The following is a 16,232-nucleotide window of genomic DNA, read 5'->3' on the forward strand; positions in this document are numbered from 1 at the left end:
AAGGTACAAGATGGCTTTTGACAAACATCATAGGAGCTAAATATTTGCATATCCACATTCTTAATTTCCTGGGGAGATTCTGTAAAATTGTGATTTCTAGATTAAAGAACGGTTTATAATTTGTTTCTAATTATTAAAACATTTTATATTTTTTAAGCAGTTAAACTGAGTTGAAATTGCAGAGATTTTTTACAACCCCTGTGGGGTACTCATTTCCCCATCAAAAATCTGCTCTATTTTTTTTTTCTTTTTCTGATGCTGGAGATGAAACCCATGGTCTCGCGCATCCTAGGCGAGCGCTCCACTCTCGCTTTTAAGTATATTTGCTTTTTACAGCAGCTTTGGGATGTGGGAGAAGGCACTGAAAACACACAAGCACCGTGGTTTGTGGAGTCGTGCACAGGTGTCAATATAAAAACCACATTTCCCAAGAGGCAGCGCGGCACGTCACAGAGGAAGGGCCGCGCATGCGCACGAAAGCCCTCAGCGCTCAACCAAGCTCATAAAAGGAAAAAAAGCGTGTGTGGTTCTCGACGTGCCGCGAATCTTCGAACGGAAGTGCGTTACCATCCGCAGACTCTGAAAAAGCGTTCGCGGGACGCACCTATTGTCGCCGTCGCAATTTCCAGCGCGACGCGTTTGTTCCGCTTGAGATTCGGTAGGTGGGGCTGTGCCGCGGGCCTGGGAACGCCTGAGAAAAACGGGCACGGAGGGCCGAAGTCCTTCTTCCGCGCTCCGGTTCCGGGCCTCGCTGAGGGCCGCCTTCGAGGGGCCGTGCGCACGCGCCCTGTGCGGACAGGGGCGGGGTTCGGGAAGGGCGTGCCGGCCCCCCGGGGTGTGCGCGTGCGCCCTTCCGTCCCCGGCGAGGGTGGGAAGCCACGCCACGCCACGCCACGCCACGCCACGCCACGCCACGCCACGCCCAGCTTGACTAGGGAGCCCGCCCCCGGTAGGGTACTCAGGCGCTAGAAGTTGAGCAGTGAGGATGAGTCCCTGGACACCTGTACTTTTTTCTCCTTGTCTCCAAAATGCCCAACAACCTCATTCACTCTCTTTCACCTTCCAGCTACCTCCAGTTAACCTCATTTGCATCCAAGGGATAGACCCATTAGCAGCTTTTTCTCTTCCAGTCTCTTCAGTTCCCTTCAGGCAGGTCGTTTGCTCCGCTAGTCCCCTGAAAGAGTCCACTGGTGGTTTTCTAAAGCCACCAGTGATTTCTGGGTCACCAAGTTCCAGTTAGTTCTAGGTCCTGAGCAGGATTTGGAGCAGTAGATCTCTGCCCCTTGTTGACCCCCCCACCCCCACCCCCGCGTCCCCGCTTCCTCGCTTCCTTGCTTCCTACTCCATCATTCTGTTAGCACATATTTACCTTTGAGGCTTAGTTTCATTTCCGGGTGTCTGATTGTGAGTATTCTCTTTGGCACATGGCACATGGTACATGGTATTGCCCCCCCCACCCCGCACCCCCCACCCACTTTTTTTTTTTTTTTTTTTTTTTTGCATTACTGGGGATTGAACCCAGAACTTCCCAGGGCTTTGGCCCATGCGAAGCAAGCTCCCTCTCTACTCCAGCCTTTTCTAAATCACATTTTGTGACAGAATCTTGCTAAAGTTCTTTAGGCTGGCCTCCAACTTATGATCCCTCTGCCTCAGCTTGCTGAGTATCTGGGGTTACAGGCACATGCCGAAGCACTCAGCCTGGGAGGGCCTTTCTGCCTGAGAATTTGTTTTCAGTTCTTTGACATTCTCTGTTGTTATAACTCAGGGTTATCCATTTATCTGCTTTATCTTCTGTCTCCTTTAGTGCTTATTTCTCCTACAGATAATTATATGGAACTATAGTCATACAGCAGCTAGCTGTAGGAAAACATTCTGAAAAATGCATTTTTACGTGTTTTCATTGTGCATTATAGAGTGCACCTATACAAACCCAGACATTCCTAGGCTATAAGATATAGCCTGTTGCTCCTAGGCTACAACTCTGTATAGCATGTTACTGTACTAAATACTGTAGGTTATTGTCATAAAATAGTACCTTTTATGTATCCAAGAATAAGGAAAGGTGTAGTAAAAATATTAGGCAGTAGGAATTTTTCGGCTCCATTATAATATTATGCAACCACCATCAATATTTGGTCTATTCTTGACTAAAATGGCATTATGCAGTGTATAACTGTTTAATGTCTGGGTTCTTTTCTGGACTGTTTCCTAAGAGGAAGATGGGACTCTGTGTCTCATTCACTGTTATATATCCCTTGTGCCTGCTACAGAGTAGATTCCTAGAGCTATGATGGTAAAAATAGGTTGCACATGTGGTAAAAAAACAGATCAGTGTCACAGGTGACCAAGAAAAAAGAGAAATTGGATTTCATAACAATTTAAAAACATCCAAGGACACAACTTAAAAAAGACAAAGCAACTTAAAAGTGGATGAAGGCAACTCTCTAAATAAGATACATAAATGGCCAACAAGCAAGCACAAGAAAAGATGCTTCCTGTCATTAGCCATCGGGGACATGTCAATCAAAACTGTAGTGATATCACTTCAGGCTTACTAGGATGGCTGTAATAAAAAGACAGGTGACAGATGTGTTAGTATAGATGAAGATAGTGGAGCCCTCACATTGCTGGTGGGAATGTAAAATGGTTTATTCACATTGGGAATAGGCAGTTCCTCTGAATATTAAACATAGAGTCACCATATAATCCAGTGATGGATACTCATACCTAAATATATACCGAGAACATGAAAAAATATGTCCATCCAGGGCTGGGGCTGTGGTTAGTGGTAGAGCACTCGCCATGCGTGAAGCACTGGGTTTGATCCTCAATGCCATATAAAAATAAAGATATTGTATCCATATTTTTAAAAAACTATGTCCACACAAAAACTATATGTGAGTGTTCATCATTCATAACAGCCCAAAAGTGGGCACAACCCAAATGGTCATCAGTTGATGAATTTATATACAAAATGTGGTGTACCAAAACAATGGAATATTATTTAGTAGTATGAGGAAATGAAGTGCAATACAGGCAAATCTAAAGAGGCAGAAGCTGGGCACCGTGATGCACACCTGTAATCCCAGCAGCTTGGGAGACTGAGGGAGGAGGATCGCAAGTTCAAAGCCAGCTTCAGCAAAAACGAGGTGCTAAGCAACTCAGTGACACTCTGTCTCTAAATAGAATACAAAATAGGGCTGGGGATGTGGCTCAGTGGCCGGGTGTCCCTGAGTTCAATCCCAGGCCACCCCCCGTCCCCCCCCGAAAAAAAAATAGGCAGAAAGTACATTAGTATGTGCCTAGACTTAGGTGAATGGGAATTGTATACCTTTTTAAAGTGTACAATTCAGTGGGTTTAGCAACTATTAAATTCAAATTAAGAATTTTTTTTTTTTTAAAGAGAGAATTTTTTTAGTTTTTTTTTTTTTTAGTTTTCAGCGACACAACATCTTTGTTTGTATGTGGTGCTGAGTATCCAACCCGGGCCGCATACATGCCAGGTGAGCGGACTACCGCTTGAGCCACATCCCCAGCCCAAGAATATTTTTTAATCCCCTGTCAAAAGTGTCTTATCCATTTCCTCTGTCTCCCCCAGTACTACCCTACTTATCTTTGTATGGATTTGCTGATTCTGGATATTTCTTATAAATGGAAACATAATATGGGGTCTTTTGTGGCTGGCGTCTTTAATTAGCATAGGTTTTTTAGGTTTATCTATGTCATAACATGTGTCAGTACTTCATTTCTTTTTATTGTTGAGTAATACTACATTATGTGTATAATACCACACTTCCCCATTCATTTTCTCCACATGCTTGCCAACAATTGTTTTTCTTATTTATTTATTTCCTTATTTTGGTACCGGGGATTGAACTCAGGGGAAGTCAACCACTGAGCTACATCCCCAGCCCTATTTTGTATTTTATTTAGAGACAGGGTCTCACTGAATTGCTTAGCACCCTTGCTCTTGCTGAGGCAGGCTTTGAACTTGCAATCTTCCTGCCTCAGCCTTCTGTGCTGCTGGGATTATAGGCGTGTGCCATTGCACTGAGCAACATTTGTTCTTATGTCTCTTTTTTTATGAATGAAATGGTATATCTCCTTGTGATTTTGATTTGCATTCCCTGATGATAAAGAGGTGGAATGTGGTTTTATGTACTGGTTGGTCATTTGTACTGCTATAAGTTTGGATCTTAAATGTCTCCCAAAGACCCATGTGTTAAAGGCTTGGTTGACAGTCTGGCACTATTGGGAGGTAGTGTAAGTTTTAGGAGGTGGGACTATTGGAAGGAAATTGGATCATCAGGGACATGTCCTTGAAGGGGATATTAAGTCCTGGCTCCCCGCTTTGTTTCCTGGCCACCATGAAGTGAACAGGCCTCCTCTGCCACAGGCCCCCACCATGATGTGCTGTGCCACCACGGGCCCAAGCAGCAAGGCCAAGTTGCCTCAGCCTGAAACCTCTGAGACTGAGAGCCAGGATAACCTTTTCTCCTTATAAGTTGATTGTCTCAGGTATTTTTGTGAGTAATATATGTATATCTTTTTGAGAAGTTTCTGTTTAGGTAATTTTTGTCTGTGATCTGAGATTAGAGGTCCTAATTCATTCTTCTGTATGTGGATATCCACTTGTTCCTCTACCATCTGTTGAAGAGACTATTTCTGTATTGAGTTGTCTTTGTACCCTTTTTGTAACTCAGTTGACCTTAGACGTCAGGGTTTATTTCAGTGTCTGGATTCTGGTCCATTGGTCTACATGTAATTACTATAGCTTTGTAGTAGTTTTGTAATTGGGAAATATGGTTCCTCTGACTTTTTAATTTTCAAAATTGTTTTGGGTCCCTTGACTTTGCTTATGAATTTTAGGATGAGTTTGTCAGTTTTTACAAAGAAGTCAGCTGGGATTTTCATATAGAATGCTCTGAATTTGTAGATCAATTTGAGGAATATTATCATCTTAATTTTCTGTTTTCTAAGATCCATTTATGTAGGTCTTCTTAATATCTTTCAAAAGTGTTTTATGGTTTACGCTGAAGAGTAAAGATTTTATACTTTTATTAAACTTGTTCCTGAGTATTTTGTTTTCTTATTGTAAATGGAATTCTCTTTTTAATTTCATTTTTGGGTTGTTTGTGACAGGTGTATAGAAATACAATTGTATTTGATTTTTGTTAGGACTTCCACGTATCTTTTGAAGGAATGCAGTTCAGCCCACAGGAACCACTAATGTCCTCTCCCTTCCCCACTAGGCACCTTATGCACCATGGCCCTCGTGTCTGCTGACTCCCGCATCGCAGAACTTCTCACAGAGCTCCACCAGCTCATCAAGCAAACCCAGGTAGGAAGTCACAGCCCTCGAGAGGAGGGTCAGGGCTGTGTCACAGAGCTGAGGAGGATTGCGGGTGGGACTTGTGTTCCCAGAGAATCTGAATGCAGGAATGAAGACGGTGGGGGGTGGTGTGGGGCATGACTGGGCCTCCTGTTGGATTTTCTGTAATGTACAGGATTTCCGGAATCTTTTTGTTTAGCAGCTGTATTGGGAGATAATTCACATAGCATCCTATGCCCCATTTAAAGTGTGTAATCCAGTAGTTTTGAGTTTTTCAGAGTTGTGCAGCCATGTCTATAATATACTATAATGGCGGATACATGACAGTAAGCATTTGTCAAAACCACAGCCTTGTTAATGCACGGACTGCAGTTAGTAGTGTGTCAGTACTGGTCTGTCCTCGAAGCAGAGGAGCGACGCTGAAGCAAGATGTGAATGATTGGGGAAACTGCATCGAAGAGAGCAGGAATATGGGGACTTTCTGTGCTGTGTGCTCTGTTTTTTTAAACCTAAAACTGCTCTAAAAATAGTTTACTAATGAAATAAAATTTGAAGAACAGAAAAAGACGCTGGCACAGCATTAGAGTTCCGTTCAGTTTATCATCATCCTGGTCGCCAGAACGTTTCTCAGGAGGCCACTCAGGTCTGCCAGCTTCTGTTTGACCTGGTCAGCTTCCAGAAGCAGGAGTGGTCTTGGCAGGCATCCGGGCACCTGGTGTAAGAGTGAAGGGACACCATATTCTCTCGCTCTGAGCCTCTCTTAGGTTTTGCTACAAGACTGACTTCTTTCATCACATAACCCCTGTGTTCATTCTTTGGCCTCAGACGCAGGATGCCAGATGCAGGCCACCCCCCTGTCCTCCTAACCTCACACTCACCAGGAGAGCATTTGAGAGCGAGTGCTCTTCTCCTTTGTCAGTGGTAAACACTGTCCATACTTTTCCACCCGTGGGAGGTGTTAGATTGGCCGCTGTGCTGTCTGGGTGGCTGGCAGTGGTACCATCTCGTCCATTCCCTGTTACTCCATCCGCATGGGTCAGTTACGAGGAGCAGAGTACTGGGCTCTCTCCACGGTGAGGCTGTGCTCACTGTTTGCCCCACTTTGCCACATGGCATAAAGGCACAGCCTACACCTCATGTACTTAAAAAATCCTACATCAGAGTTAAAAGGAAGAGTTTTACCTTCTCGTGAAGGGTCGTCCCTGCCTTCAGTGTCTGTAGCTGTAGCCCTGCTCCCAGGGACCAGTATATGGGGAAGAATTGTACCAGTACATCCACCTTCAACTTCTTATCCCAATCAATTGATCACAGCTGTGTGTGCTAATTTTTGGACTCTTGATTCTGTTCTATTGATCCATGTGCTAGTGACACACCTTTGCTCCTCTTTTTTTTTTGTTGGCCCTGGGGACTGAACCTGGGAGCACTCTACCACTTAGTTACATCCCCAGCACTTTATATTTTATTTTGAGCCAGGGTCTTGCTAAGTTGCTGAGGCTGGCTCCTGCTCCAGCTTCCTGCCTTACAGGAGTGTGCCACTGTGCTGTTATGTTTTTGTTTTTGTTGTATAGAGCTGGGGATGGAACCCTGGGCTTTAAGCATGCAAGGCAAGTGCTTGACCACTGAGCTACACCCCAGCCCACCTCACCCTTGTGATGATTGTAGCTTTGTAGTAGATTGTGAATTGAGTCCTTCAATTTTCGTTTTTCAAGATTGTTTGGGCTAATGTGGGTCCGCGAGTGTCCATATGAGTTGGAGGATAAGTTTGTCAATTTCTGCATAGAAATCACCAGGAATTTTAATAGTGATTCCATGGAATCTATAATTCATCTCTTTTTGATAAAGGGTGTCATTAAAGGATAACTCATGATTTAACTCTTAATGGCTTTTGTAATGTTTTTGCATTATTAGTCAGGGGAAAAACTTGTCTTGAACTTGTACATTTGGATTGATGGGATGGGGCTCTGGCCCAAGATGCAGGGTGCCAAATGAAGGCCTCGCTCCTGTCCCATCAACCTCATGCTCACAGGAAGAACGATCGAGGAGTGAACACAACCTAGTGAACATCCAGAAGACCCATGAGCGGATGCAGACAGAGAACAAGAGTGAGTAGCTGGGCTCAGGAGGGAGGGACTGACCGGGTGGGAGTTGACCCGGAGTGTGGCAGTCACTGCTTTCACAGGGGGCTTTTGCATGTATCTGCATATTCCATAATGATCCGCTCAGTGGGCCAGAGGATCAGTGTTCCCTTAGGCTGAGTGACCTTAAGTGACCCAGGAGACTGATGATGGACTGATCAGCTCTAAAGAACCTCAAAAATCCCTATACTCTGGGGACTGGAAAGCCTGTGACTTGAGGCTGCATGTAGAGAAAGTTCCCCTTTGAGTGAAAAGCCACCCTGTTAGGTGGAGGGGGGGTTTGTGGAATGCAGCTGTCCCCTGCACACTCCCCCGGGGCTCCTGGGTGGTCACACGTCTGGGCTCTGCTTTCCAGTCCTGAGTAGCTTTGAAAATTGTCCCTCTGTCTGATGCTGACCAGCATTTTCTGCTGTGTCATGATGGGGAGAGGCGGAACGTGCTGCCTTAGCCGTGGTAGTGTCTGAGCATGAACTTGCTCAGCAGGAGCTGTCAGCCCTTGGGTACTCCTCCCAAATATGGCTCTGGTGTCCTGGGAGCAGTGCCACGTGGCCGCCGCCGCCCCTCGCCCATGCCTTCTCACCCTGTGCTCGCTCTACAGTTTCTCCTTATTACCGGACAAAACTGCGAGGCCTCTACACAACTGCCAAGGCTGATGCAGAGGCCGAGTGCAAGTGAGTACCATCTTCCCTTCCTAGCCTGGCGCTGGGCTCTGGGCACCCGCACACTAGAGCCCCCAGCCTGCATCTCCTGTGGAGGAGAGTCATCCTGCCTGGCCTCTTCCCTGGTTCCCGCCCTCCTAGTGCCTCCTCCAGGGAGGCCTGCTGCTGGGTTCCTGAAGGCACAGCATGAGTCAGGTCCCAGCACTTCCATTCCCTAGTCCTTTGCCCTGGGGCACAGCTTCAGCTGAGACTCTGTTCCCTCTTTAGGAAAGCTGGGACAGTCACTCCCTACAGGATTGTGAACATAAAATGGGATAAAGCATAGACAGTGTCAGATGCCAGGGTTGGTGGGCTCTTGTGGCCATCCCCCACGGTGGAAATTTGTTCTGTAATGAGGCCCAGTGATAATAAAGGCTGCTCTGCAGCCTCATTGTGCTGCTGGGACCATTCCAAGTACTTTTTATGTTTATCTCATTTAATCCACATAGCATTCCTTTGAGTAGTTTGCAGAAATTACCCCCATTTTACAGATAAGAAAACAGGCCCCAGAAGGGTTACGTAATCCACCAGAAACCTGGGTTGAGGCCTAAATTCTGTATTCTTTAATACCCTGCTAGATGACAAAATGGTGCCTTTCCACAGGGTATATTTATTTTACATGAATATATGTCACAGAATAGAGACAAAAGTTATTAGTGTTACTAAGTATAGGCTATTACTTTATTTATTTACTTTTTAATGCAGGTTGTACCCAAGATGATAATTTCATGATTACATAATAAGCTGTGGTCTGCAGTTTAAATAACCGCTGAGCTTGTTCTGGGACCTGGGATGTCAGCCATTGGCCAGAGTTGCTGCTCAGCATTGCTGATGTCCTCAGGACTCTTCCCTCCTCCTGTGTGGCTCCCTCAGGCTCTGTCCTGCGTTTACCCCCTGGTTTTCTTTGTCATCTGCCCACCGTCTGCCCACTGTTCTGTAGGCTTTGCTGATGCTTATCTGAGTCTGGTGCTGGGCCATCTCTTCAGGTGACATAAGAAAGGGGAGAACCCTGCCTTCAAGGGCCCAGTCCAGAGAGCAGGCCTCAGGACTGGGGAAGAGGAGGGCAGGACACCAGGGCCTGTTGTACTGTGGGCCTCATCCTGGGGGCCGTGCAGGCCATTGAAGACTTAAAGCAGGAATGAAAAAGAATGGTTGGGTGGGTTCAAGGCTAGGTAGGAGACTAGGCCTGAGATGCTGATAGAAGTAAATGGTATAGTGGCAGTGGGGACTGGGAGCAAGGATGGATTCAGAGCCATTTCTGAGCTGAGTCTGGTGGTGCACACCTGAAATCCAGCTTCTCAGGAGGCCGAGGCAGGAGGATCAAAAGTTTGAGGCCAGGCTCAGCAATAGTGAGATCCTGTCTCAAAATAGCAAATAAAAATAGGCTGAGGATATAGCAGCTCAGTAGCAAAGCACCCCTGGGTTTAATCCCCAGTATGGGGCGAGGGGAGCCATTTCTGAATCAAATTAGAGGCCAGTTAGCAAAGGGGAGATTGAATTCAGATTCCAAAGTTTCCAGCTTGGACAAAGGGGTCTGGTGGGGTCCCTTAGGGGACCTTAGCCAGGTTGGGAACAGAACAGAAGGGTGGGGCTGACTCAGGCAGGAGACACTGGATTCTGACTGAGGCGTCTTGAAACAGCTTCCTTCTCCTGGCTGGCCAGCCCTCCCCACCTTGCCCCCTCTCTGGTCCACAGATTCTCATCTGGCTGAAGTCGGGCCATTTTTTCACTCATCCAGGCTGAGGTGGCTCGCAGAGCCAGAGGCGTACCTTTATTTTATTCTTTTTCTTGGGTGCTCTGGGCTTCATACAGGCTAGATAAGGCTCTACTGTTGAGCTGCAGCCCCAGTCCTTCATTTGAGTATAAAAAGCAGACTGTACTTCCCAGTCTGACTGCTCACGGAGTGAAGAGATTCTGGAACCAGTTTGGCATGGGCCACCGCTGGCACTGCTCACAAGCTTAAATATTTTAAGCTTATTTGGTGGATGCAGGGCCCACCCTGAAGTTTTGCTGCTGTTTTACTTTTTTAGACTCTTCAACCTTCTTTCATTTGCTCCATAAATACTGAATCAAACTTCTCAGCCCAATATTAGGGTGGAAAGGGGCATGGGCAAGAGGGGTACTCCAGTCTAGCTGGGAAGGACCCATGCAGCTGGGTCTCACCGTGTGCTCTGATCTGGCCACTATAACACGCGTCAGTGATTCCTAAAAAAAAGAGTCATTCTTTTATTTTTTTCACTCAGTGCTGGGTATTGACCTGGGGCACTCCACCACTGAAACAGGGTGTCACTATGGTGCCTAGTCTGGCCTCAGACCTGCAATCCTCCTGTCTCAGCCTCTCAAGTCGCTGGAATTACACTACAGCTCCCAGCAACAGAGACATTCTTATACGACCATATAGTACAGAATTCTCAAAATCAGGACAGTAACTCAGATACATACTGAGGAACTAGAGACCTTCTTCATATTTCATCATTTTCTGCTCAGGTCCTGTATAGCAAAAGGAATGGGCCATTTTTTCTAGTGCAGGTCGGCATTGCATTTAATGTCATATCTCTGGTCTCCTTGAATCTGGAAGCGTTCCAGGCTGTCTTGGCCTTTCATGATGTAACATTTTTAAGACATAGGTCATCTTGTAGCACATCTCTCCATGTAGACGTGTCTGACGTTTCCTCACTGCTAGATTCAGAGTTTATGCTTTGGGCAGTGGCGGCACTGACGTAAGGTCCATGGTGTGCCAACCAGAAGGCCCAAGATGCTGTTTGTCCGTTGGTCAAGGTGGTATCTTTGGCCTTTCTCCAGGTGCTCATAATCAGTGAGTATCTTCTGGGAGATACTTTGTAAGTATGCATACATCCGGTTTCACTTCAGACCATTAGTTTGAGTATTCATTTTATGATTCTTGCCTGAAACAATTGGGATTTCACCAGGAGAGTCTCATGTCCAGATAGGGTTGATAACCACTTGTTTGGTATCACACGGAATGGAACTTTGGACATGCTGTACAAAAACTCTGTCCTCCAAATGAGTCAAGCATCAGTGACCAGCCTTTCAGAGTTTCCTTTGATCTACTGGCTTTTATTCTTTCTCTGCTCTCTGGGCTTCCAGCCAGTGTCCTAGGGTTCCCAAGCCTGTGGTGGCTAGGCCTCCCTTGCCCCACATATCAACCCCACTGAACTTGAGCGCTTCGCACAGTGGGGTGGCAGTTCACCTGCCCTGCTTTGGCGTAGCCGCTCTCTTCCACTGTCCCCTGGCCTCTGCCTGCTGAGTGCCGTGAGTCACTTGCTCTGACACCCACAGGGTCACATTCTGGAATGCTGTATTGTGGTTGTTCATGTGTCTCCTTCCTGTTGGGCAGAGGCCTTTCTACCAAGGGGTGTTTAATAAAGCTTTGCTTGAGGAATGGGCTGGGGTCTGCTCTGGGAGCAGGTAATAAAATGACCCATAGTGGAGCACCTTGCTCTTGAAATGCCCTCTGGGCTGGTTCCCCAAGATCTCAAATAAAGAAGCCTGCCTTGACTGGTTGCAGTGGTACTCGCCTGTAATCCCAGCTATGCCAAGGCTGAGGCAGGAGGATTGCAAGTTCAAGACCAGTTTGGGCAACTTGGCGAGACCATGTCTCTAAACTAAAAATAAATAAATAAAAAGGACTGAGAATGAGAACCCAGGGGAGTGTCTCTGGGTTCAATTCCCAGTACTGGAGGAGTAGAAGCCTGCCTCCATGAAGTTTTGTGGTGATATCTGCGCCAGGTGACTTGGGTTTCTATCAACTTGGAACCTCCATAAACTGACTTCCTTAGCTTCCTGGGGCCACAAGTCTGTGCAGAGGTCTGTGCCTGGTTGTGGTCTTGCATGGATGAGTTTCCTGCGCTCCAGCGTTGCTCTTAGACAGGACAGTCTCTACAGCACTGGCTCTGTCCTACCTAGGGAAGGCCCGGGTTCTCACTTCTGTCCTCATCACCTCAGCAGGATGTTAGAGTGGCCTGAGCCGCAGCTGCTTTTCTGCAGGGTATGTCACATGCTCTTAGCACAGGCAGCCTAGCCAGACCTGCCTTCCTCCATAGGATCCTTATCTTAGGGCCTCGTACCTGTTCTTCCTGCTGCCTTGCCATTTGTACTTTTAGCTAAGCCAGGACTGGGGATTTAGCTTGGTGACAGAGCGCTGGCCTGGCATGCACCAGGCCTGATTTTGAGCCCCAGGGACCCCAGCCCAAACACACATGCAGATTACAAACAAACACAGGCATGGATTACTTAACACTCTGAGATGTGCAGCGTTAGGCAGGTTCATGATTGTGAGAACATGACAGAGAACTTAAGCAAATCTAGATGCTGTAGACCACACTCAGTGTGACCTCTCGATGCAAATAAGACATGTGGTAAACATGAGAGAGGCAGCTGCTGGTGTCAAGGGCATATTGCTTTCCAGTTAATTTCTTTTATTTAATAAATCGGAGTATAATCTAACAATCAAAAGTGAAGTGAAGGGGCTGGGACTCAGTGGCAGAGCGCTTGCCTCATAAGTGTGAGGCACTGGATTCGATCCTCAGCACTACATAAAAATAAATAAATAAAATAAAGATATTGTGTCCATCTACAACTAAAGAAATAAATAAATAAAAAAAAAGAAAGTAAAGTTAATGCTCAATCTAGTAGCATAGCCAGGCGCAGTGGTGCACACCTGTAATCCCAATAGCTTGGAAGGCTGAGGCAGAAGGATCATGACTTTAAGGCCAGCCTCAGCAACTTAGTGATAAGCAATATAGCAAAACCCTGTCTGAAAATACAAAATGAAAAGGGTTGGGGATGTGACTCAGTGGTTAAGTGCCCCGTGTTCAATCCACAGTATCAAAAGAAAAAAACCCCAAACCCTAGTAGTAGCACAGTCACTGTTATGGAGTGTACTGTACTGTGTGTAACTGCGCATGCTCTACTGTCATACCCGTGGCCATGCAGTAGGTTTGTCTACACTATCACCACCACACACATGTAGTGTGTTGCATTAGGATGTTGAAATGGCTGTGGGGTCACTGGGCGAGAGGAGGTTTCCAGCTCCCTTGTGTGCATTCCTTGTGCCCATTGAGCGGTCCTTACATGGCCCACATTGTCCTCTGGGACTCTAGTTTGCAGCAGTAGGGTGGCCTGAAGAGCCCAGCCTGGCATAAGCAGGAAAGTGCACGCCCCAAGACCTCTTCTCTGCCTTTCCTACCCTCAGCATCCTCCGCAAAGCCCTGGATAAGATTGCTGAGATCAAGTCGCTGTTGGAAGAGAGGCGGATTGGTGAGTTGGGGGTATGCACTAGGGTTTCCTGAGCAGGCAGAGTGGGGGCTGCTAGGACAGCCATCAGGCCTTCTGTGGGGAGCCAGTGGCACTGACAGGTTATCACTGCACATGGCCTAGGGAAGGGTTTCCCTCCTGGTTCTCTCTTCTTCTGTGACCCAGGGCCTGTGCCTCCCTCCTTCCTCCCACCGCCCACTCTGCTTCTTGCTGTGGGGGGAACCTGGGGGCTTGGCAGAGCCCCACCCCGTGTCCTGAAGCAAGGCCCACGTGTGGCTGCCACCCAGGTGCTGCCTTCCAGGCCACAGACGCCATTGCCCTGGCTTCCCCACCTGTCTTGCCATGGTGGGCAGACTCCTCGCCCCTTGGCCTTGTCTCCTTGCCAGTTTGGTTTTGTTTGAAGTTGAGGGGTACGTGGAGCCATGCCTGAGAGGCCAAAGGTCCACACTGAATGATTGGTTCTCAATTTTGGGTGAATAGATGATTAGAAAAGTGCCCGGAAGGGTAAGGCTCCAGCGGGTTTTGATGGCCCAGCACACTCAGGCCAATGGTGCCCAGGTCAGGAGACAGAGGTGACTGCACCTCCAAACCACCCTTTGGCAACTTTCTAGTTCCTCCCCTCAAGGGTGACCACTGTCCTCACACCTCATCACCCTGGCAGTTTAGCTTGTCAGGGTCCTAACTTGGACGTCTTGTGGATGGGCAGGGAAGGGGCTGGACCCTTGGTGGTAACTGGGGAGGTGGGGGCTCCCTGCTGAGCTCCTCGAACAGCACAGGGCAGGGTATTGGGGGTCTCAGGGCAGGTGCCCCTCCCTGGGGCCTCAAGGGTGCACCTCCTACCCACAGCGGCCAAGATCGCGGGTTTGTACAATGACTCGGAGCCGCCTCGTAAGACCATGCGCAGAGGGGTGCTGATGACCTTGCTGCAGCAGTCGGCTATGACCCTGCCCCTGTGGATCGGGAAGCCTGGTGACAAGTGAGGGTGGCAGCCAGCAGGGGGGGCCTGGTGTCCAGGCCCAGACTAATGCTTCTTTCACTCACAGGCCCCCACCCCTCTGTGGAGCCATTCCAGCCTCAGGGGACTATGTGGCCAAGCCTGGAGACAAGGTGGCTGCGCGGGTCAAGGCTGTGGATGGGGATGAGCAGTGGATCCTGGCAGAAGTGGTCAGTTACAGCCATGCCACCAACAAGTGAGTGGACACACCCCCCGGCTGAACCTTGCTCACCACACCCTCTTCCGCTGGCATTGTTCAGCCTGTGTGCACAGTGGGAGAAGAGCTCCCCCAGAGGGCACCTGGGCAGGAGGTGTGGGAGGCACTGGGCTCCTCGGGCCACTTTCCCACTCTCCATGTCCTCCTCCTCCTCTTTCTGGCTCCCTGGCTTGCAGTGGGCACCTGGCTACACCCAGTGTTCTCCTACCCTTCTCCCACAGGTATGAGGTAGATGACATTGATGAAGAAGGCAAAGAGTGAGTGTCCAGCTGGGAATGGGGTGGCCAGGCTCCTGGCAAGTGGTCTCCCTGGCCCTGGGCTGATTGGGTCTCCCCTCAGGAGACACACCCTGAGCCGCCGGCGCATCATCCCACTGCCCCAGTGGAAAGCCAACCCTGAGACGGACCCTGAGGCCTTATTCCAGAAGGAGCAGCTTGTATTGGCCTTGTATCCCCAGACCACCTGCTTCTACCGTGCCCTGATCCATACGCCCCCACAGCGGGTAAGGCAGCCTCATGGACAGGCCTTTCATGACACCCAGACCCCAGACAGGGCATGGGGTCATTTTCCGAGTCCTTCCCTTTTCTCCTCTCATGGCCTTAAAGGACCTGCATCTACCTTGTGAATCCTTCCTGCCCAGCCGGAGCCGGAGCCTGCCCCCAGTGAGCAGGCTGCTCTGCCCTCCTCTCCTTCCTCACTTTGACCATAATTGGACCCCAGGCCCAAGCTAGGAGCACGTACCAATGTCTCCTGACTCCCTCCGTCACCCCAGCTCTTGCTGACACTGACACATGAGACTCTGGTCATTATTAACCTGATGCAGCTAAAGGCTGTTCTCTTTGTGCCTCTATGAACCTGTCTGCTCTCTGGGCTGTCCTTAATCCTCTCAACACAGGGCTTCTGAATGGCCCTAGACATCCTTGCAGGTCTAGGCTGACCCTTGGGTAGTGAGTCTCTCTTATTTCCCACTCTTTATCCCCTGCCTGGAGAACTAGCTCTGGAGCAGCAGGGACTGGGGTGAGCATCTGGACCCCTTGACTCCAGAGTGAAAGATGAGGACCAGAGAGGCTGGGAGCTCACAGGGTTCCTGCTGGGCTAGGCTCCAGGCCAGGAGGAGGCTGGCCTGTCCTGGAAGCCTCTGACCAGCCCCTGCTGTTTGCCCTGGCAGCCCCAAGATGACTACTCGGTTCTCTTTGAAGACACCTCCTATGCAGATGGCTACTCCCCTCCCCTCAATGTGGCCCAGAGGTACGTGGTGGCTTGTAAGGAACCCAAGAAAAAGTGAAGCTAACTGGCAGACTGGAGGTTTGCTGCTGCCGTCCTCATGGGAGAAGCAAGAGAGGATTTTCTGGGCTCAAATAAATATTCTTCCCCCTCTCCTGTGTCTCCTGGCTTTCCTCTGTAGGGGGCAGGGGCAGAGGGCCCTACCTGCTCCAGAGAGTCTTCCAAGAGAATCTCTGTCTTGAACAGATTATATAGATATTTAAAATTTTTAATTTTATATATAAAGATTATATAGATATTTTAAATTTGTATTTTATTCCTGAGATCATGGGTCAGGCTTGTGCCCATGACACCA

The 16,232-nt window shown here is 48.4% G+C and overlaps 1 protein-coding gene across 2 annotated transcripts; it reads left to right on the top strand.

Annotated features, from left to right (window-relative positions):
• The first annotated feature begins 494 nt into the window (after positions 1-494).
• On the top strand, positions 495-16,022 carry Sgf29 (SAGA complex associated factor 29). Of its 2 annotated transcripts, XM_076840592.2 has the most exons (10): positions 495-658; positions 5,253-5,341; positions 7,359-7,434; positions 8,066-8,138; positions 13,381-13,445; positions 14,289-14,418; positions 14,486-14,632; positions 14,875-14,910; positions 14,993-15,155; positions 15,822-16,022. In XM_076840592.2, exons 2-10 carry the CDS (start codon positions 5,267-5,269, stop codon positions 15,936-15,938), a joined length of 882 nt encoding a protein of 293 aa, XP_076696707.1. In that variant the 5' UTR covers positions 495-658; positions 5,253-5,266; the 3' UTR covers positions 15,939-16,022. The 2 variants fall into 2 exon arrangements, with proteins under 2 accessions (XP_076696707.1, XP_076696708.1); XM_076840593.2 differs by lacking the exon at positions 495-658 and having other exon boundaries at positions 5,260-5,341; positions 7,304-7,434.
• Positions 16,023-16,232: the final 210 nt, after the last annotated feature.

This window comes from Callospermophilus lateralis, chromosome 19 (assembly GCF_048772815.1).
Source record: "Callospermophilus lateralis isolate mCalLat2 chromosome 19, mCalLat2.hap1, whole genome shotgun sequence".
NCBI lineage: Eukaryota > Metazoa > Chordata > Mammalia > Rodentia > Sciuridae > Callospermophilus > Callospermophilus lateralis.